At 33.1% G+C, this 22,092-nt stretch overlaps 5 protein-coding genes across 11 annotated transcripts; 4 read left to right on the forward strand and 1 right to left on the reverse strand.

The window, feature by feature from the left end:
* The first annotated feature begins 629 nt into the window (after positions 1-629).
* LOC108204291 (uncharacterized) lies at positions 630-4,302 on the forward strand. Of its 4 annotated transcripts, none has more exons than XR_010288194.1 (7): positions 632-764; positions 2,266-2,303; positions 2,377-2,477; positions 2,584-2,699; positions 2,825-2,906; positions 3,267-3,601; positions 3,852-4,302. XR_010288194.1 is itself a non-coding variant. In XM_017373652.2 (6 exons), the coding sequence occupies exons 1-6, from the start codon at positions 688-690 to the stop codon at positions 3,384-3,386; spliced, it is 534 nt and encodes a 177-aa protein (XP_017229141.1). In that variant the 5' UTR covers positions 632-687; the 3' UTR covers positions 3,387-3,641. The 4 variants fall into 4 exon arrangements, 2 of the variants coding, with proteins under 2 accessions (XP_017229142.1, XP_017229141.1); XR_010288195.1 differs by having other exon boundaries at positions 3,865-4,302; XM_017373652.2 differs by lacking the exon at positions 3,852-4,302 and having other exon boundaries at positions 3,267-3,641.
* Positions 4,303-5,189: 887 nt separating this feature from the next.
* Positions 5,190-9,074, forward strand: LOC108204681 (eukaryotic initiation factor 4A-2-like). Its single transcript, XM_017374244.2, has 5 exons — positions 5,190-5,354; positions 6,778-6,850; positions 6,967-7,073; positions 7,464-7,894; positions 8,198-9,074. The coding sequence occupies exons 2-5, from the start codon at positions 6,783-6,785 to the stop codon at positions 8,831-8,833; spliced, it is 1,242 nt and encodes a 413-aa protein (XP_017229733.1). The 5' UTR covers positions 5,190-5,354; positions 6,778-6,782; the 3' UTR covers positions 8,834-9,074.
* Positions 9,075-10,550: 1,476 nt separating this feature from the next.
* Positions 10,551-10,898, forward strand: LOC108204682 (uncharacterized). The gene has a single exon (XM_017374246.2). It carries the CDS (start codon positions 10,551-10,553, stop codon positions 10,896-10,898), a length of 348 nt encoding a protein of 115 aa, XP_017229735.1.
* A 4,718-nt stretch (positions 10,899-15,616) lies between these two features.
* LOC108196224 (protein IQ-DOMAIN 6) lies at positions 15,617-19,159 on the forward strand. Its single transcript, XM_064086046.1, is given in 5 exon segments — positions 15,617-16,026; positions 16,512-16,781; positions 17,749-17,976; positions 18,118-18,231; positions 18,309-19,159. Coding segments are annotated over 5 exon segments (1,188 nt in total). The 5' UTR covers positions 15,617-15,960; the 3' UTR covers positions 18,819-19,159.
* A 340-nt stretch (positions 19,160-19,499) lies between these two features.
* Positions 19,500-22,092, reverse strand: LOC108205335 (heat shock factor protein HSF30). Of its 4 annotated transcripts, none has more exons than XR_001803933.2 (3): positions 21,586-22,091; positions 20,090-20,937; positions 19,500-19,978 (listed from the first exon to the last, which is right to left on the reverse strand). XR_001803933.2 is itself a non-coding variant. In XM_064086048.1 (3 exons), the coding sequence occupies exons 1-2, from the start codon at positions 21,922-21,924 to the stop codon at positions 20,155-20,157; spliced, it is 1,122 nt and encodes a 373-aa protein (XP_063942118.1). In that variant the 5' UTR covers positions 21,925-22,092; the 3' UTR covers positions 19,500-19,790; positions 20,124-20,154. The 4 variants fall into 4 exon arrangements, 3 of the variants coding, with proteins under 3 accessions (XP_063942118.1, XP_063942117.1, XP_017230754.1); XM_064086048.1 differs by having other exon boundaries at positions 19,500-19,790; positions 20,124-20,937; positions 21,586-22,092; XM_064086047.1 differs by having other exon boundaries at positions 20,124-20,937; positions 21,586-22,092.

The following is a 22,092-nucleotide window of genomic DNA, read 5'->3' on the forward strand; positions in this document are numbered from 1 at the left end:
CCTTCGGAAAAATGTTATAGCTATTGCAAGTTAATTTACAAATTTAAATGATCAAATTACATATATAATTTTTTAGAATTAATCATCAAATAATATCACCCGGTTTTTTATCATATTAGTGGCTTGATCTTTTAACAAATATTTTTATAATTTTTTGACCATATTGCTATTTTTAATATTTTATTTTATTGAATTATAATGTTAGTTATACTCCTCATGTCCCATTTAATTCTGTGCGTTTTTTTTCACTACTCAACACACGCTTCAATTCTCCTATAAAATATTATTCTATCACTTATTTTTAAAATTTTATTTTTTTTGAACAAAAATATAACATTCGAATTTTTATTCAGAAAAAAAAATCTTGAAATTAAGTTACGGAACTATACTTTACGGAATTATTAAAGTATGTGCCACATTCTAATCCCCAATGTATATAACTCCGGGGACAAAGAGAATATTTTATTTTGAAACTTTTAAAAGAAAAATAATAATAACAATATATGATTAAAGTACCCTGCAAAAAAGAATTGGAAGTATCAAAGAGAAAAAAGTAGCGTCAGGTCCATTAAAAATTAATTTTTTACACACGAATTAATTTTTTTACACACGAAATATCTAAAAAAATTAATTTTTTTTTTTTTTGAATTCCTGCCATTTTTCTCCAGAACTCGAAGAAACAAGCAAATGCTGTATACATACACGAATGAGCCTCTCTTATCCCTGGGGCGTCCACTCTCAACTCAATTTCTCTTCAACAATCAGTAAGTCAATTAGCACAATATATATAATATAGCTATGTATTTATTTATGTTTAGATTGATCTTTTCATCTACATCAGATGTGGGAATCAGTATACTTGATTCATTGAGTTTCTTTTCATTCTTTAGGGGTTTTTTATCCGTTTAGGCTGAATTTATAAAAAAGATAAACTTTTTCTGTTTCTTTCTGCTAGATTGTGTTAAAGATGAAAACTTTTTATGTGGGTTTATTTGGATTGATGTTCTTGGGTGTGATTTTGTTTGATTAAGCAGGTTTTTGCGTTTTGTTGATGTTCAACCCTGGAACAATTTCAATCATGTGAATTGGCCTTTTATTGACTAGAATAGCTGGTATCTGAAGCTGATTGTTGTAGACGCGTTGTTTGGGGAATTTCCGCGTGTATAATTGGGCTGGATAAGAACTGGTTGTGTGTATGATTACACGATTGTAGCAAGAAATAATTTATTTTAATTAAAATTCAGATACTTGCTCTGGTAATGGTGTATAGAGTTTTTTTCTTGCAGTGTTGCGCACTCGCGTTTGTTGAAAATTAAGAAATACATTTGGTGGAATATACATCAGTTAGTGATTTGTTACCTAAATCAGAGCTATTCTTTATAGCTCGGGATGCAACTTAAATTCGACTCCACTAATGAAGTTATAAAAACCGTGTAATTTTGAAGCTCTCTTGAGTTTAATTAGTTGTAAAAATAATTATGATAGAGATGCCATGCAGCATGCGGTATATATAAGCATTCAATTTTAGCATATTTCCTTCTTTTCCCAGTGAACGGAGCTGTTTGAGTGTTCTCCATTTCACCAATATAACGTGCCTCATTTATGGTCATGAAAACATATAAGTCCTAACCAACAATTTTATTCATTTGCTTTTTCTTTTCCTTGTTAAAGTTTGCAACTTCAGTTAGAAGTTAGAGTTGGAATCATACAGACATAATTATAATATTGATTTTGGTAACCGTCGTGCTTAAATTGCTCAGCTGTAATTTTGTTTATTGATCGCTGAATATATTTTATCTAGCTTGTCTTTTCTAAATATGCTTTGTATCTAGAATTTGATTGCAGTTTTTATGTGTTGGATATTAGCTATACACTTATACCACGAGGGGAAATGATGATCAGGATTTAAACCAATGACCTTTCATGAATCTCATTTGATTTTACTTGTTTGATGTAGTCTCTACTCTCTAGGACTAGTGGTGTTAATGAAATCACTTTGAATTAAAAATTAATTGTTTTTTGTTTATAAAAATGCTCTTTGCAGAATATAAATTAGTCACACACTGGGTTATAAGGTGTTTCTCCATTTCGGTTTGCAAAATCTTGAATAAAGATTAGAATTTGTTGCAAGCTCACTTATTTGGTGAACGATACCTTAATTTTGTTTGCTTTGAAAGAATTTGAAGATTTGTAGCTTATCTGTCCTTTTATTTATCTCTTATTTTTGTAAAATTGATTTATTATTATTGTTTTTTTATTTTATAGGATGGCTGTCAGTTCTGGATTATTAACCAATTTTGCAGGTTCTTTTATATGGTGTTTGTATTTATTCCTTTTTTGATGTGTATAAACTTATTAGATTTTTTGATTGTACAGTCCACCCAAAGCTGTTATTCAAAATTCAAGGGGTACACCCTATTCGACCTACTTTTTGGAGCAGGCACAAAATCATTAGTTTCCCTCAAATTTTGGAAAGAGTAATTCTTTTTCTTGAAAGTGTGAAGAAGGATTCATGATTCATAACTTTTAGATGTCAGTTAACTCTTTGTTTCTCATAGATTAACAATGCACCATTCTTTTCAGAGGGGTGGTGGCACCAGATATGTTCAATCAGTTGGAAGTAACCGTCTTGAGTTTACTTATGATGATGATGTGAGTAAAGAATCCCACTGGTCAGTCAAGTTGAAGGAATTTTTAAGGTATATTATAATATGTAGTACTAGAATATTAATGCAATCACTTTAAAGTTAAACACTATCATCATAGGATCTGAGGAGAAAAGACATCGCTTTATTTGAGTGTCTGTTTTATGATCATTTTTCAGAGGTTTGCGGTTATTACTTGCATTTTTGGCTGAGCAACCCGGTCAATTGAAATACATAGAGTGGCCAAGTTTCCAGAGCACGGTGAGTACTAGATACACATGCTTTACTCAGTGATGAAAATGTTTGATAGCACTACGTTTTACCTGTGGTACTTTAAATGTTACAATGTTTCTCCAACTTTAGAGTTTCAGATGGGACGGGTTAGTTGTACCCCTGTCACAGAGATTTCTTAAATGTTTAATACGTATATCTATTGTGGAATATGTTAATACGAGCTTAACTAGTTTGCTTACCGCCTTGATAACGTTAAATTTGAAGCTTTTTTTTCCCATTCCAAGTGATACTAATGGTTTCATGCTAATTGCATTCGTATTCCTAATTTCTGTCATTTGTAGATATGCTATGGTAGATATGCTGTTAACTTTGTAATTTTGTATGCAGCTGAAGACTGCTACTCTAACACTTGTTATTGTAGCATTGCTTATTGTTGCTCTGTCTTCAGTTGATGGCGGACTCGGTTATTTATTGGCTTTATATTTAAGGAGGAAAAATGTCACATAATGTTGCTTCTTAGAGTGCTAGCTCCTTAGAGTGCTATAATACTGGTGGGCGGATCTTTCACGAACCTAACTTAATCATGTTGTGTACATTTATCAGTATTAGCAACACGCTGGGCTGTAGATACACTACAGGTTCAGTTGTAATGTGGTCTCATCCTTGGATGATGCTCTGACTTCTTACAGCATTATGAACAGTTGATCAAAAAATATCATACGGTGAGAGCATTCCCAAGCGTTGAATGTTATATTTACTTTACTATCAGTCTTCATATGTGTTTGAAAGATTATCGTCATATGCCAATATTTGGAGGATAGATCACGACATGATAGATTAAAACCCGCCTGCAATGTAGGCCAATTATAAAACTATAGTTGAATACTAGTAGAGACTTCGACCCTCTATAAATCTCCAGTAACAGCTTCATTCATTCCATCTTCAACATGAATATGATAATATATGTTGCAGAAATTACTGTCAGGAAATTCTATGTCTCGGCCGTTGATGATTTTGTGGTGTGGGCTGGAAACTACACAATTCTGTTGACGGGACACTTCGATTTGGGCTGGAAACTACACAATTCTGGTGACGGGACACTTCGATTCTAAGGATGATGCTGTAAGCTTCTTAAATTCTGTTAACCAGTCCCAGTACCTAGCTATCCCCATGGTATTGCAACCAGGGCTGTGGAGACCTGCTCATGTGTTAAAAGAGTTAAATTATCTGGATAGAGTAGAAACTTTTGCTTTTGATGTGAATAATGAATGCTTCACAGAAGGTTTTACAGAAGCCTGGATCTTTCGAGGCGGTTGTTTTAAGGAAATATTTCTTTCTTGAGAGTTGAGGATAGTACCTGAATTCGAGGAATATGACTTCGTGAAATTATATACTCCCTCAATCTCATCGGATTGTTTATATTTACTGTTTGCACGCATTTTGAGATTTTATAAAATATAGTTTCATAATATTTTTTTTATTTTTTATTCTTTGAATAAAAATTTAACGTCAAATTTTTATTCAGAGAAGAAATTTTTTTAAAAAGTATTTTGAAATTATATTTTATATAAATTGTAAAATACATGTTAAAAAGCAAGTAAAGAATCCATGGGACGGAGTATACAGTACTTTAATTTGGATTAGGAGAAATATGGCTAGTATATAGTACCTCAAGAAAATATGGCGAGTATATAGTACTCGAGTGTAAATTATTTTGTTATAACTAAAGTCTAAACAAAAGCTACGAGATACTTTTGCAATCGAGTAAATACCACTCGGCAACCACTATGAACGATCTGCAGGACCAGAGGACACGAAGGATCGACGAAAAAAGCAACAATACCATCTCACTCCACTAATGTTTCTTTTTGATATAATATTTTTATAAAATAATTTTATATAATTTCACTCCTAACTACCCGTTCATTATAAATTTTATAGATTGAAATGCATGAAACATATGATCATATTAACACAAAAATGTGGTTATAATAAATTTACATATTGCTGGAATAACAATAATCAAAAGATGAGAATCGGATTATAAAATTTTGGGCCGGATTTGAGAGATTTTTCGACTTTATTAGATATATCGATCTTTTCCGATATATATATTATAAACATCTTATTTTATATCTCAAGTCAATATGGATTAAGTCTTTATCCCGACGATTAAAAACGATATTTAAAATTAAATAACTTTTAATTATTAATCATATTCATATTCATATTCAAATTCAAATTCAAATTCGATTTAGGATCGAAAAAACTAAATTATCTATAAAACCCAGGAAAAATATGAGAAAAAACACAAAAGTAATTATACAGTCATACCCCCGTCAATACAAAACAAAAGTTGAGACACACTCGTCTATCTCTTTCTCTTGCAAGTCTTTCAGCTCCTGCGGCGTACATCCTAGGAGTTTGTCTAAACCCTAACCCTACCTTTCTCAAATCAATTTTTCTCTGCAATCTGTAAGTATTTCAAGCTTATTAATCAAATAAGTATATCTGTATGTTGCTTATGTATATATTAATGTGTTTATTTGTGTCAGATGTAGCTTCTTGATTTCTTGATATTGGATTTTTTGTGTTCTTGATTGATTGGATTTTTATTCAATTTTAATGGGGGGTTTTGTAGTAAAATTATTGGGTTTGCTTCTTTTTAGTAGAATATAATAAAGTTGATAACTTTATGATGTTCTTGTGTGAAATTATGACAAAGTTGATAAATTTATATGTGGGTTTATTTGGATTGATGTTCTTGTGTGTTATTATGTTTGATTAAGCATGAATTGGATATATACTGTTTAAGGTTGTATGTAGGTGGATTATATTGGGAAATACTTATATCGATTATAGTTCATTAAGATTGTGATTATAGTAAGAGCTGATAGTGGTTATAGTTGGAGCTGTTGTTTCTAGAGTTCTATTAATATGTCTTGGGATGATTTTAGAGTTTTATTGATTTATCTCCGAATGATTTAAATCATGTGAACTGACATGTGTTATTAAATAGATAATCTGGTATAACAAGTTAAATTTTATATGTGTTTGTTTTTGGGAGAATGCTGCGTATATAATTAGGCAAGATAAGAATTTAATTACTTGTAGAAGGAATGTGTTTCTAGTTTAGAATCTGGATACTTGCTTTGCTAATGGTGCATAGAGAGGTTTTCATGCATTCACGTGTACTTATTTTGGTGGGAAAAGGTAATGAATATGTATTCTTGAATATGAATAGTTAATATCTATGTATTGTGTGATCCTTTTTTTAAAGCTGAGTTGTGATGTAAGACTTGTAGCTGAGGACAGCAACTAGTAATGTAGCAACTGTTACTAATAAAAAATATGTGCTTAGATTTTTCTCCACTAAATATTTTTGACTCCACTTCTATTGAAGGGCTAAAAATAGTGTAGTTCTGAAAGTGTTTATGATCAATTTACCACAATTATATGGAGGCCTTCTAATTGGCATATTTTACTTTTGCAAATGGCCAAAGCTGCTTGGGTGTATTCTTTTTTCAGCAAGCTCTTTATTTTGATACTAAATTTGGCTTGGTCAGCGCTAGGAGTGTACGTATACACTATTGTGCCATATATATACAACTCTCAAAAATTATTCCTAAGAAGTATAGGATTTCTTAAGGTAATATTTCTTCCTTTCAAGTAATAAAAGGACAGGGAGTATGAGAGTGCGCTTTCCTCATTTACTTTTTTATTCCTTTTTGAACTTCTAAAACAATTCATATTCTTTGAAAAGGCAATTAGTGATGGCCTTGTCTTTTTATCTATATATTGACGTAGATGATCAATATACGATTACATGCCCCATACTTACTATGTTTGATTATTATTTAACCTTCTGATGAGGAAAATGTATCTCTTATAATTATAGTAATCATGGCTGGAGCTGCACCTGAAGGTTCTCAATTTGATGCACGGCAATTTGATGCAAAAATGACTGAGATGTAAGTGAAATATGTTTGTCTTTGTCCATTATATTTTTTTTAATGAAAACTTAGTGTATTTGATTGGATATGATCACAACAATATTCTTATTCGGTTAATGAACTCATTGGAGCAGACTTGGTGCCGAGGGAGAAGAATTCTTCACATCATATGATGAGGTCTATGATAGTTTTGATGCTATGGGACTGCAGGAAAACCTTTTGAGAGGCATCTATGCTTACGGTACATGACACTTTAATTTGTTTTTCAATATGGTGCTTCTACTTATGTATTGTAAATTTTATAATGTCTAACAATAGTATCCTGTATTTAATGAATATTACACTGGTTTAATTACTACTTAAGGGTTGTTTATGCCTCAGCAGTAACCTATACATCAGTTGACTTGATGATTAATCTGATGATCTCTTATAATGTTCTTCCAATTCTAGCTTGAGATTTCAAAATCTCCTTTAGAACTTTTTGTGGCTTGTTTTTCTATGGGGGTTGCAGTGTGTTGGCGATGTTTTATTTTATTATATTATTAACGAATGAATGACCTTTTGATTTGTTATTAGAAACTGTTTACTGTGGTTGTCTAAATTTATGTTTTCGTTTCTGTCCTTCCTTAAGGTTTTGAGAAGCCATCCGCAATTCAACAGAGGGGGATTGTTCCATTCTGCAAGGGGCTAGATGTTATTCAGCAGGCACAATCTGGTACTGGGAAAACAGCAACTTTCTGCTCTGGGGTTTTGCAGCAGCTTGATTTTAATGTTGTTGAATGTCAAGCTCTGGTTCTTGCTCCGACTCGTGAACTTGCGCAACAAATTGAGAAGGTTATGCGAGCACTAGGTGACTATCTTGGTGTGAAGGTTCATGCTTGTGTGGGTGGAACTAGTGTCCGCGAAGATCAGCGAATTCTCTCAAGTGGAGTTCATGTCGTGGTTGGTACTCCTGGTCGTGTATTTGACATGTTGCGAAGACAATCACTTCGTTCAGATTACATCAAGATGTTTGTTCTGGATGAAGCAGATGAAATGCTCTCAAGAGGGTTCAAGGATCAGGTATCTGTCTTACCTATAATATATGATTTGTATAGTAATCAATTCATGGGTGTTGCTGTATCTGATGCAACTATACCAGCTTATATTTGTTTAAACTATATTTGTACATAATGCATGATTTCAATCTGTTTTTTATAATATAGTGTTGTAACATGTCGCTCGAACATATTTAACCTAGGTGTATGTTGTCTCATTTGAATGCTCTTTTATCACTGTAGAAGCTGCTGTGTTTCATATACTAATAAAAACTGTATATTGCTAAAGGTGGATCCATTTCTTCTAATGTTTACTTCATTGTTGCAGATTTATGATATCTTTCAGTTGCTACCACCAAAAGTTCAGGTTGGAGTTTTTTCTGCCACTATGCCTCCCGAGGCTCTTGAAATCACTAGGAAATTTATGAATAAGCCTGTGAGGATTCTCGTCAAGCGAGATGAGCTTACTCTTGAGGGTATTAAACAGTTTTATGTGAACGTTGACAAGGAGGAATGGAAACTGGAGACACTGTGTGATCTTTACGAGACTTTGGCTATTACTCAGAGTGTGATTTTCGTCAACACCAGGCGAAAGGTTGATTGGCTGACTGACAAAATGCGCAGCCGTGATCACACAGTCTCCGCCACTCATGGAGACATGGATCAGAATACTAGAGATATAATTATGCGCGAATTTCGCTCTGGTTCCTCTCGTGTTCTCATTACAACTGATCTCCTGGCACGTGGTATAGATGTCCAGCAAGTCTCCCTTGTGATAAACTATGACCTGCCGACTCAGCCAGAGAACTACCTTCATAGGATTGGGCGTAGTGGACGTTTTGGAAGGAAAGGTGTTGCGATCAACTTTGTTACCAAGGATGATGACAGGATGTTGGTTGACATACAGAAGTTCTATAATGTAGTAGTTGAGGAGCTGCCAGCTAATGTTGCTGATCTTCTTTAGTTTGGAATTGATGTAATGAGGTAAATGTTTTCTAAAAGTGATTCGCTATCCTATCTAGTCGGGGTTTACTAGACACATATATTGGATTTTGGACTTTGATTGGGACAACCCTTGCGCATTTTGTTGTATTTTAACCTTTGCAAATTTTGGTGGATTTATATGTTGTTTACCCTTCAACTTGTGTTGTGGGATGTTTGAACCTGCAGCAATGATCTAAATAGCTGATATTTAAATTTTACTATATTCATGCATAAGTTAATTTTCTATGAAGGTGTACTAATTTGTTATTCTGCTTGACACTTGTATATATTCAGAATCTGAAATTAGTCTGCGTCGATGTCTTGCTCCCATCTCATTTGTAGTTTCTTCAATGATACATGGAAACAATGATAGTTTAAATATATTATTAATGTATTGCCATATCAATAAATCCTTTGCTACTCGGACTTAACTGGAAGTTGTGTTCCATTTCATCTCGTGGTGGGTTTGTATTTGGTCTTGGCTTGTTTACATCAGGATTACTAATGTTATCTCTTGACCTCTGTTCTTCTGTGGTCAGTTTGACGTTGAAGTGCCATACGGCGACTTTGTGAAAATCAACTGGTGTTATTGTACATTTGTAGCATGATATCTTTATAAACTACCTCATAGTTCTTGCTAAAGTGTGTTAAATTGAAATACTCCGAGGAACTGACATATTTACGGAGAAAGTGTGATGTAGCTTTGCTGGCCTTATTCTTATAGTATTAGCATGGGAAGAGTATGGGGGAAGGGTTGGTGAATATTGGACTTTTGGGGACACCAGATTTTGTAGTTTTATGATGAAAGGGGCTGGCGGTGTATTATTTTATCTGAATATTTGCTGTTTTCATCTGTTCATCAACTTGTATGATTAAGCTTAACTTGTTGCTGAATAAATTAAGTAGATTTGTTGTATATGGCTAGGAAACACGAAACCAGAAAAATTCTCCTGTTGGCAATTATCGTGTTTGAAGATACAATTAGATGCCGTGTTCTATGGAGCGTTTTATTCGAATAGGAGCATGAATTAAAAGTATAATGCTCACTCGAGAATATCTTAGAACAGATACTCATTTCATTTGAAAGGCTATAAGTTATATTTGTCAAAAAAAGTATAATGCTCACTGATTTTGCTCAATTATCTGTTGACTAGTCAAGCTAACTTCGTTTTAGACACAATGATTAGCACATAAGCGTCCACTAAACACGCTGTCTATGTTTAATCCATGTGATATGCAGGTAAATAGGAGGTAAAGGCAAGTAAGAGATGAGAGATGTCCCCACTAATTAAAGTGAATTATGTGTAATTATTGGCAGTAATATGATATTATTCTGTACATGATCGGTGTACGATTAACAACGATTCGATAAATATTCATTTATCTAATATCATACGTTCGGAGGAAATCAAATAACATTTTATTTTCTTGAATCTTACTTTCATAATTCAATATTTTACTGTCAGCAAATCGAATAAACAAATATTCATCAGTAGATTCCAAGCAGTAAAACAGAGTATCAGTGGAATCCAGATTGTCAGACATGATTCTTATCTACTGATAACAGGTTGGCTGAGTATATATAATTCCATCACCCTGTTCAGTTCTTTACTTTTCCCTCTTCTCTGCTCACACAGAGCCTTCAAAACAAGAATCAAGGCATCTGAGTCTCCTCTCTTCTTGTTTCGAGACCTATAATGGGAGATTACAGAACAAATTCATACGGTCATGGAGGTCTGCAGATGGAAAGATACTACGGAGCCAGAAGCACCACAGCAAATCCTCACGATTTCAGGTCTTACAGTGCTTCTGCATACACTTCAACGTATACAGCTCCCTCGTCTACACGAAACAAGGAAATGCAGTTCAAGAAGGGCACAAGTGTAAACGGGACAGCATCGAGATCATCTATATTCAGTGATCCAGAGTTTCAGAGGAAGAGGAGAGTTGCTAGCTATAAAGTTTATTCTGTTGAAGGGAAAGTTAAAGGGTCTTTTAAGAAGAGTTTCAGCTGGCTTAAGAATAGGTTCTATGAGTGGTTCTGAATTAAATTCTTCGTTTCTGTTCTCATTCTTTAATCTGTCTTTTGTGTTTCACCTCGAGATTCTGCTTGCTGTTTTGCTTCTGGATCCATATTTTTAAGTAGTATGGAAACTTATAGCCTTAGATCATACTTGTTATATTATTTACAATTCATTTCTCTGGACAGCCCGTCTTTATGCTTAATCTTGAACAATCGACCTCTTGTTAACAACATGACAGATAGTAAGTATCTCTGTCTAGGATTATAGACAGAACATTATGTTCAAACACAGTCGATTATATAAATTATGAACATGAAAATAAAATTATTTTAAAAAAATGCAAGCTTGTGATCCACTCTCTATCCAAGAATGCTAAAAACAATCTTTTACCTCAACTTTTTTTTTGGTACATAAATTAAGATGTTCTGAAACTGTGAAACACGTCAGATGGAAAGTTAGACCGTCAAAGCCATAAATCAAACATCAAAGGTTCAGAAATGAGGTATGCATCTTTAGGATTGTTGAAGTATTTTTGAGGAGTAATAACAGCAAACAGAGTTTAGAGACATTGGAGGAAAAAAGTATGGCATCCACTTTTATATGATATTCTGAAGTGATTTTATTCATTGTGCTGATCGCCTAGCATATCTGGTAACTGGTACGATGGTCCAAACCTCTGCGAGCAGGAATTTTTAATTTTTAAGTCAAATTTGATAAATCAAAAGTTTTAGTTTTTTGTGATTTATTTTTATGTTCAAAATTTGATTTTAAAAAATGTAAACAATAATTGTAAAAGATAATTTATAATATTTTATTATTATACCTGATAATTTATATGTATCAAAAAAATTATCCAAAAACATAAAATAAAAACTATTTTTCACTTATAAATAAATATCTATCATAAGTATTAAATACTTATTTTAAGTTAAATAAATGTAATAATGGCCTTTGCAATTCCACTTACTGAGCACATTTTCATTTTATTTATTATAGAAAAAATTATGAGCAAAAGTGAACCGTCTTTGAAGGAACTCTCACAATTTCACGAACAAACTATCACTGATCTTCTCACAATTTCACAAACAAATTATCCCTCTCACAATTTCACGAACAAACTATCACTGATCTTCTCACAATTTCACAAACAAATTATCCCTCAGTTTTTAAAATAGGATCCGTGACTTAAATTTCAATTCAGACAGTTAATAATGATAAAGATAATGACTAAGTATATATTTAACTTTCACCAATATCATGAATATAAAATTTTACATTTTTATGATGATACTATTTAATAAAATTGAGAGACGCAAATAATAGAAAATGGAGCATTGCAAGACGAATATTTAAAACAAATATCACATAAAATGTATGAATGCAACACCTCTATCATGATCTTTTAGCAAATAAACGCCATCACATTATCTTTCTTTCAGGAATTCTGTATTATCGCGGTCACACTTCAATGACCAGAGAGAGGAAAATGTTTGATCATTTTCTGTAAAAAAACAAAATTATATATTGAAATAAGTTTTTAACTCCGAAATCAATCAGGTCTTGTACTCTAGTCTGCTCTAATTTACACGTGTCGTAAGAATTGATTTTTCTTACTGCCCTTAAAAGAGTGTTTATATCGGGGTCAGCTCAACAGTGAAGCCAACTAAGCGGTTGCTTAGGGCCCCAAGCTCTAAAAGGGCCTCAAATTTTATATAATTTTATATATATGTTTATGTTATAATAGTTAAATTTTGATTTGTATTTATGAAAATAAATATTTAAAATAAATATAATTTATTTTAATTTAAATATATATATATAATAATAATAATATAATATTAGTAATATAAATAAGATTAACTTAAAAAATGAGAATTAGATGGAGCAAATGATTCTGAATATTTCAGTAATATGTGCAAGTACTTGATAAATGTAGTATATATACTCTTGAAATAAATAATATCTATTTTGTTTTTCGTAAGTTTTACGTTATTATAAATTATGTGATTTCTATCTTTTCTGGTATAGTATTCTTGAAAATTTTAATTAGCTTAAATTTTATATTAATATATAAATTAACCTAAAAAAATAAAAATATATAAATGATGTATAAATTTTGAGTAAAATGTAAATATAATTATTATGTTCTCATAAAAAATATATGTATAATCATTTATAAGAATCCAAAATATAAACTATTTCAAATATAAAAAAATAAGTATTACATAAAAATTTATTAGAAATAATATATAATTTTATATATTAAATAAAATAAAAATATTTATATATATATAAAAAGGCCTACATTAAAATCTTGCTTAAGGCCTTAGAGTGAGTTGAGCCGGTCCTGTTTATATATAGGATAGTGATGTTGTTTGACTAATTTTATTTTTCAAAAATAAATACTCAATTCTGAAAAATAGTACATTGAACTCTATTTTTTTTTTGAAATAATTTTTATATTTTTGACAAATAACGAATAAAAATTAACTATTCAACATCAATATACTTATATAAAGGAGAAGCGAGGGGCGTGTAGGTGGCGCCTCTCAGATAGCTCCGTTCTATTTTTCTAATTTTCCGGAATTTTTGGATGAAAGATATCAAAAAAAAATTGTTTCAGATTCATTGATATGGTATATATCTTGGCATAAATTAATCTGATTCTGTTTCAGATTATTTATGGAATATAATAAATTGAAAGTATTAATCTGATTTTATTTCAGATTATTTATGGAATATAGTAGCTTGCAAATTTTTTAATCTGATTCTATTTCAAATTATTTAATTATGGAAAAGAGTAGCGCACAAGTTTCTCGGCACCTATAAATACCCTTATAGGTTGTGGGGTTTTGGATCATCTAAACACAACATACACTGTCTCTCAATACCACAGTTAAAGGTGTGCATTCGGTTCGGTTAACCGAATATCGAACCGAATAATCAAAATAATTTCGGTTCGGTTAATCGAAATTTATATTTCGGTTCGGTTTTCGGTAACCAAATTTTCATTTTTCGGTTATCCGGTTTTTTAACCGCGGTTTCATAGAATTTCAGTTTCGGTTAACCCCTAATTACAATGATATATGTTTGTTGGTGATTCTTTTATAATATTTGTTTTGGTCGTCGGACGTATTTGTTGTTGTTTGCAAGCTTAGTGTCTGTTTTATTGATGTCATCAATCACTAGAGTCGTATGCTTTTTATATGCAGGTAGTGGTGTATGTGTCTAAGAAGCAGTGTTTGGAAAAGTTAATGACAATGTTAGTCAAGAACATGATTACTTTTCAAAAAGAAAAACATAATTAAAATTAAGATTCGTCGTGCTTTAAATCGTTAATTACATGTGGAAACTTATTATCATTTTTTTCACATATGAATTATAGTCCAATTTTGCAATTTTAAAAATTAATATTGGTATTATCGAGATGTTTATAATATAAAATTTATTTTATTCTATAAATATTAATTTTGAATCATTAATATAATTTTTATAAGTCGCCGCAAATTGATTTTATTCTATAAATATTAATTTTCAATCATTAATGTAATTTTTATATGCCGCCGCAACGCGCGGATTCTCAACTAGTTTACATAAAAATAATAAGAAAAAATATTTTTCAAAAAAATGGTATTAACTTTTTTTAAAAAATTGTTGCCAAACATACCTATTATGCGGCCATTTCTAGTCTTTTGATATGATTTGAGTGATCTCTGTGCCGCATTTCCATGAGGCCGATCACTCTTTATCTTTGTTCTAAAAATCGCTGATTAATCTTTGTTTAGTAGCTCGTTGAATTGATTAAATCTCCGATTAATCACCGATCAATCTGATTAATCTCTGATCAATTCAATTAATCCTCGATTAATCTTTGTTATATGACTTCACCGATTAAGTCTGATTATCATTTTTTACAACACTGCTCTTTATTAGTCATTTCTTCTTTACTTTTTCTTTCCCCCCAGAAAACAGAAATATGTATCTTCTTTTTTAATCAGTAACTATGGATATCAAATAACTTAAAAACACACGCTCATACTCCTAATATTCGAAAATTTGTGATGATTTGCTTGCGAATGTATCCCGGCTATTAGCTGTTTATTTTGCCTGAGATTGTTTTGTTCGCAGGGTGATTTTGACTTATTTCTTAATTTCTCTGTCTTGTCTTGATGAGTTATATATATTTGGCACGAATTCATTTTTAAAATTCCCATAAAAAATAATATCATTTAGTTTTATTCCGCTCCCTTCCCTTCTCAGTTTTCTTACCTGTCAACAGACGGACAAATCCTAAATCTGATTTTTATCTACCTGTATCTATTTTATTAAACATGTAGAAGTAATTTTGAATTTATGTAATAATAAAAAAATTGCGGCTGGCATTTCCGACGGACAAAGATATATAGTACTAATTAAGTATAATAATGAATTTCGATAGACTCCCAAATCTTAATTATATTATCCATTCAATTATGTCTATATTGTCTGGTGCATTTGTTTCAAAATTATTAATTAGTTATGTTAACTTATATAGAAATAACATAATTTCTTGATAACAATCAGCTTACTTAGATAAAAGAGAAATTTATTTATTTACTCAGGAAATCCGGGATGGATGAGAAATAAATTTGAACGAATTAAAGTTTCAAAATCAAACTTTGATTTGATAGAATTCGAGTTCGATTCGGTTTGATTTTGAAGAAAACCATTTAAGAAAATTCCTGTCATCCTGTGCTACTGCTACTTTCCATGTGTCCTCCTGGACTCTTGTCTTGCCTCTTGTTTTCAATGTTTAAAATTCAAAAATGAAGCGGCTTTTCATTTGCACACCACTCTGCCCACTCTTCTTGTACCCATCTCCCGATAAACACAAATCTCTCCCTAGATTTCCTGGCAAAAAAAATAAAATAAAAATCTCTCCCTAAATTTTAATTTCATTTCTCTTTTTAGCCCTCTTCTGACCTCTGTTTTACTCACCATCTTTCTTTATTAATTCTAACTCTTTTTTTCAAGGGCCATGAAAGTTTTATAGTTTTTCTGCAGACTTCTAAGCTTAAATCTACTAATCAAGAACTTAGGCGAAATGGGTGCTTCTGGAAAATGGGTAAAAACAATAATTGGGCTCAAAAAGCCCGAAAAGGATGCCCAGGTATGCATTTTTCTTGAATAAAAATAAAAATCTCATCTTTACTATGTTTTATATGATGGCTAAGAAAATTTGTGTGTTTGTATGGTAGCCAACATTGTGTGTTGCATTAAAATTGCATCTTTATATTAACTAAGAGTGTCTGTCAGAGAGGTAGAGAGAAAGGGAGGGAGGTAGAGAGGGAGGGGGGGGAGGGGAGAGAATTTGTATTATGAATAAAATTATGCTAGTGTAGCTAGGAAGTGAGTGACCGTGTGTGTGTGTGTGTGTGTGTGTGTGTGTGTGTGTGTGTGAGATATTGTGTAATTTTCATGTTTACATTGTTTATGTAGAATAACTGAGAAGCATATTTTTGTGTGTGTTCAGCTTTGTTTTCTGAGTAAGAATATCATCTTGAATGTGTTTTAAAAGGTACTCCTAGCTAAGAAGTGTGCATAAATGTGTGTTTCGAATAATGTAGCATAGTTCTGTGTCTGTGTTTTGTGTAGGAAAAAGGTGGGGGAAAGGGCAAGAAATGGAAGATGTGGAGGAGTTCATCTGGGGATTTAGTGTCATCAGCTTGGAAGGGGTTCACAGGAAACCGTCATTATAGATCGATTACTTATTCGAACGGTTCTGATATATCATCAATTAGGGGTGGTGATCCTGCTTTCACTGCTGCTGTTGCTACTGTAGTTAGAGCTCCTCCTAGGGATTTCAAGGTTGTTAGGAAAGAATGGGCAGCCATTCGGATTCAAACAGCTTTTCGTGGATTTCTGGTATGTGTTTATTTTATTTACAATCTGATTAATTGTGTAGATGTTTAAAATTTAGTGGCGGTTTGAATGAAACTATGGTATGATCTTGTCATATTTCATTTGGTTATCAGTTTGTCTCTTAAGAAATGCGGCAATGTGTAGTAGAATTAGTAGGTTCCTTCATACTGACTGTCAGAAAATTGCAAATACTTATTATAAAATCCAAGTAATTTCAATCATAAATATTTTTCTTGTAAGTGTTTTATCTTAAACAACCTCTATCTTCACAATAAGGTAAGATTATACATTTATCAGACTCTGACATGGGGCCAGCCTTATTAGGCATTCACCGGGAGCTGGATAAGAAGAAACTCTCTAGGACTTGCAATAAGAAGGGATATTCGTTTTGATCCTTTTACCTTAGTGTAACTGTAACCCTCTTCCGAGGGGGACACACCGAATACTGATGTAGTTTTATCTTGTTGTTTGTGAAATCCCTCCAGGTATAGAATTTACTGAAACTAGTGACAGATTATGTCCTGAAGCTCCCCAGTTTTTCATTACGCATTTAAATTGAACTGTCAGATACTTTGTATGAGTGTCTGTTTTTCTATTCTAATATCTTCATGATGAAAAGATCGATATTAAATCTTAAATGGGTACAACGTGGCTGTCAGACAGTATTAGTATGGTTTTGAGCCACTTGATTATTAATTCAAGCTACTCCATATCGTATGATATGTAATTCTCTACTTGAAATGATAGCGGAGTTTAGTTGTTGCTTGCCAGTGCGTTTTTTTTTTTTACCTTAGTTTGTGGAGACGTCGAGCAGTTGTCTGTTATATATTTAGTTATTTTTATATGCCTTTTTCCTTGAACTTGCTAATTGTAGATGTTTTACAGTGACCATAATTTATATTTTGATAGTTTAATATGGTGTTTAGAATTTGAGCAACTGTTCCTAATTTGATAAATGTGGTGAATGTAGGCAAGAAGAGCTTTAAGGGCCTTAAAAGCTGTGGTTAGGATTCAAGCTTTAGTATGAGGCAGACAAGTGAGAAAGCAAGCTGCTGTAACCCTCAGGTGTATGCAGGCACTGGTTCGCGTTCAAGCAAGAGTCAGAGCTCGACGTGTACGTATGTCCATGGAAGGACAGGCTGTGCACGACATGCTAAATGAACGCCGCAGCAAGGCTGAACTCCTAAAAGATGCTGAGGTACAATTTTTTGTTTATTTTCATCATTGAATGCTTCTTTTGAAGTCTGTTGTCAAACTAAAATCTCTTCTGGTCTTAAAAAAATATATTAAAAAAAAATCTCTTTTTACTTGTGTGACGATTCATCTTTCAAAAATTCAGGAGGGATGGTGTGACAGGAGAGGCACTATTCAAGAAGTGAAAGCAAAGATAAAAATGAGGCAAGATGGAGCCTTCAAAAGAGAAAGAGCCCTTGCATATTCTCATGCTCAAAAGGTATATCAATTGCAAATTTGATCACTGAATGTTCTCTTACCAAATAAGGATCAAAATCTTAACTTCTTTCATTTCAGCAGCGGAAATCTATTCAAAGCTCTAACTCACAGACTAGTTTATTGATGGCATCCCCTAAAAATAGTTTGGGCTGGAGTTGGTTAGAGCGATGGATGTCAGCGAAACCATGGGAGAATCGACTAATGAATAAAGTTGAATCTGATCCTCTAGAAGTAACTCCACCTCCTAAAGCCTACATAAACGACAATATCAAAGCTAGCATTTCAAAATCTTCGGAACCATGCTCTCTGAAAATCAGAAAAAACAATATAACCACAAGGATTTCAGCTAAACCTTCTATTACTGAGCAAAGCACTCGTTCATCTTCGAGTCCAAGCTCTGAATTTCATTGCAAGAGCTCAGCATCGCCTTCATTCTGCACATCGACGACTCTTTCCAGAAACAAAAACATGGCATCAAATAGAACTGGCGACAACAGTGTTAGCAAGCCAAGGTATATGAACCCGACTAAAGCAGCTACCGCTAAACAAAGATATATGTCTCCTACAGCAGTCGTGTCCCGAGGATGAGCAAACAGCAACTGGTCATGAGATTTCTCCTGGCCATTGTGAAATCATATCGGATTCTGTTCCTGTCTAATGACTTGTTCTGTATAACTGAGCTGAGTAGATTATGTTCGGATTTAATTTTGTTCCGACTTGAGTAGACCATTGGATGAAATTTAACTGATTTTTGTTATCATGCCATATGTAAACAGAATTTTTGACAACTGTAGCAATCTTTGCCTAGGAACAATCCTCCATTGGTAAGAAATCCCAATGAGGATGTAAATTATTCTGTGAGCCGCCAATCAGAGCCATTGTTCATTAACCAGACATGATATCTCTTTGCAAGACCTCTTGTGTATTCAATAAAAACATTAAATGGTTCATTTTATACCTTGCGACAGTCCTTTTAACTTAAATTTGGCAATAATTCTTTCAGTTAAATGTGTTGCAAGCAAGGTTCTAAAGATCTCTGATATATTGAAAAATTCTAATTAATCAATCATCCATTAATTCTTAAGAAAATTTACTCCAATTTGACTGAAAATTCTCCAACAGATTAGTTCCTATTCTCAATTTCTACAACCTATTCTCAATTTCTACAACCACGGTTACAAGTTACAACTTTGGATTTCAAAATACAAAAAATATCAGGTACTCCATAATCTTCTAGCAAAAATGATTCTTACAGATTGAAGCTTAGTATGTCTAGAAAAGAAAGTAGATAACATATAAAAAAAAAAAAAAAGTGTAACAATATACTTCTACATACCAGAATCATAATACAACACAACCTTAATGTTTCAAGACACAACTACATACACGGTTATTTTGGAATGACACTGATAAAACACAGAAACCATAGTGGTCTGAACATGAAGGTAAGCTTCATATGACACAAAGACACTAACAATAAGCAAGAACCCTTTTATAGAGATAACCGCAGCCGTTGTCGTTCAAGACTTCCAGACTCTAGAGACAGTACCTTCCTGGTTCCTGCAAAATGTACAGAACAAACATAAGCACCACAACCACAGAGACACCAAAGATGTCTGCAGAAGCTGAAACTGAAATGGAGAAAAGAAAATTTATTAATAATAATAGTGAACTATTAGATGATTCGATATCTTCAAGGGTTCATGACACATAAGCCTCCTTGCAACTTTCATCATCCCCTTCCCTTGCTGTATGACACAAATTATGCGATTAGCCATAAGAGGAAAGTAAAAAAAAATAAGTAAAAAAGTATGTAGTGATGATTTTTAAGGTACAGGGATGAAGTTGCAGAGACCAACCAATTTCCTTTACCAAAATGCAAACATAATATACCACTTCATTCATCTGTGTAAAGTTTAGCCAGTCACGGATCCGACCTGAGATATTCCAACTGATCAACAAGGTCTTTTAGCCCATCAATATCCCAACTCAATGATTTTGCTAGATTGTCAACTTCCACTCTAGGCTGATCACTTGCTATAGCTTCATCTTTGTTCCCAATTCTAAGATCATCACCAAGTAATTCCTCCCACATATTTTCATTGAAGGCATCCAAGTACTCATCATCCGTAGGTACCTTTGGGACCCTGATATTATCACTTGACTCGTTATCCTCTGCAGCTGACAAGAATGACTCCATTTCAGTTTCAGCATTACTGGCCGCTTCTTGCTGCTGACTTGTATAATCCGAAATTTGGTTCTCAAGATTGTCCACACTAGGGCTTAGCGTCAACCTTCTTTTCCTTCCAATCTCAATTTTTTTTGGATCCACTCCATGCTTCTCCATATATTGCTGGAGGAATAGAGGATTGCGGATAGCCATGGCAAGGAAATTCATCATACTTTGTTGCTTAGCTTCTGTCGCCTGGATCCTATTATCCATCGCAATAATTAGATTCTTGGAATCCTGCTGCTGTTGGCGGAGCTTTACAACTTCTGCCATCAACATGTTCCTATCCCTCCTTAATCTTTCAAACTCCCCATCAATCCCATAATGGCCTAATTCGACACAAGGTCCTCCTCCTTTTGGTTGCATCCCCTGTGATACATTCCTTCTCCTCTTTATCGTCTTCAGGAGATGCTTCTGCCCTCCCAGGAAACCCTCATGTGCAAATTCCCATCTATCAGGATCCACTTTTCTGAAACCCTATACCAATTAGGCATATATAACTAAGTCAGAATCATAGTACTTCGCAAAAACAATGACACTACAAAGTTTCAACATCCAACAACATAATTATTAACACAAGACACAACATCTTCTATTTGATTACAACATATATTTGATCAGCAACCAATGCACAACAATACACTCCCAATAGATGCCAGAATTGCATCGCAAATTATCACTATAAACACGTTTTCGCATAGTCGATACATAATTAACATCATGACATGCTTAATTACCAGAAATACAAGTACTCATAATCACATATTTTATCAATACAAAAAGTATATATGTTCAGCAATCAGGCCATTAAAAACAAAAGACCACACAATCTCATTCACTCCTGGTACTATCAGAGATGTTCAGTACAGTCACTCAATGTAACTACTGGTCTGAAATTTAAACATATAATAATCACACTCAAAGAACATACATAAACACAAATTTCGAAAACCCCACATAATATTTTTATAATTCAAGCACAATACAAAAGAAATATGAGATTTCTGGCCCAACCCAGCTGAAAATAACACAATCCAAGCACATCACAAGCACAAATTATCACAACAAAAGCACAAATCATGCAAAAACCCTAAAATTTTAAAGGGTTTGATCAGAAAGACTTACATAAGTATTGAGCTGGCGCACAAAGCTAGAAAAATTATTATGCTTGAAGAATTTAGGAAGCATGGAGACACAAAATGTGTGAGAGTCCCAAACAATGAAGCTATTCCTTGCTTGACTCCAAGAAACCACATCATCAGTATTAGGGTCCTCCACCATGTCGAAAATCTTGATCAAAAATGGAGGTGGGCCCACTTCATGTAGCCCTTCCATTGGCTGTGGTGTTGAAGAAGATGATGAAGAAGATGCAGGAGCAGGAGCAGATTGATTACCATGTAACATTACAGCTTCTTCTTTCACCTTCACTTCCATTTCTTCTGCTTTATTCTTGAAATTTTCCATTTTTCAAGATTTTTTATTTTGTGATCTGGGTTTTTTTGGAATGATCAGAAACATTAGAGGGGATTTTATTTTATATTTTTTAATTTTTATGGTGAGGTGAGAGTAATGAAGAAGAGGAGGGTGTATAAGAGGCGGTGTGGAAAGTTCTAGAGAAGGTGTTTTGCCCTT

Source organism: Daucus carota, chromosome 1, assembly GCF_001625215.2.
Source record: "Daucus carota subsp. sativus chromosome 1, DH1 v3.0, whole genome shotgun sequence".
In the NCBI taxonomy this organism is placed as follows: Eukaryota; Viridiplantae; Streptophyta; class Magnoliopsida; order Apiales; family Apiaceae; genus Daucus; species Daucus carota.

What these genes read in the sequence shown, in the direction of transcription:
- LOC108204291 (XM_017373652.2), top strand. Translation starts at nt 688, where the DNA reads ATGCTGTATACATACACGAATGAGCCTCTCTTATCCCTGGGGCGTCCA. An exon ending in TCCCTCAAATTTTGGAAAGA is followed by an intron (nt 2,478 to 2,583) that starts GTAATTCTTTTT and finishes CATTCTTTTCAG; the next exon opens with AGGGGTGGTGGCACCAGATA. An exon ending in GGCCAAGTTTCCAGAGCACG is followed by an intron (nt 2,907 to 3,266) that starts GTGAGTACTAGA and finishes TTTTGTATGCAG; the next exon opens with CTGAAGACTGCTACTCTAAC.
- LOC108204682 (XM_017374246.2), top strand. Translation starts at nt 10,551, where the DNA reads ATGGGAGATTACAGAACAAATTCATACGGTCATGGAGGTCTGCAGATG.
- LOC108205335 (XM_064086048.1), bottom strand. Translation starts at nt 21,924, where the DNA reads ATGGAAAATTTCAAGAATAAAGCAGAAGAAATGGAAGTGAAGGTGAAA. An exon ending in TGCGCCAGCTCAATACTTAT is followed by an intron (nt 20,938 to 21,585) that starts GTAAGTCTTTCT and finishes TAATTGGTATAG; the next exon opens with GGTTTCAGAAAAGTGGATCC.
- LOC108204681 (XM_017374244.2), top strand. Translation starts at nt 6,783, where the DNA reads ATGGCTGGAGCTGCACCTGAAGGTTCTCAATTTGATGCACGGCAATTT. An exon ending in GATGCAAAAATGACTGAGAT is followed by an intron (nt 6,851 to 6,966) that starts GTAAGTGAAATA and finishes TCATTGGAGCAG; the next exon opens with ACTTGGTGCCGAGGGAGAAG. An exon ending in GAGAGGCATCTATGCTTACG is followed by an intron (nt 7,074 to 7,463) that starts GTACATGACACT and finishes TCCTTCCTTAAG; the next exon opens with GTTTTGAGAAGCCATCCGCA.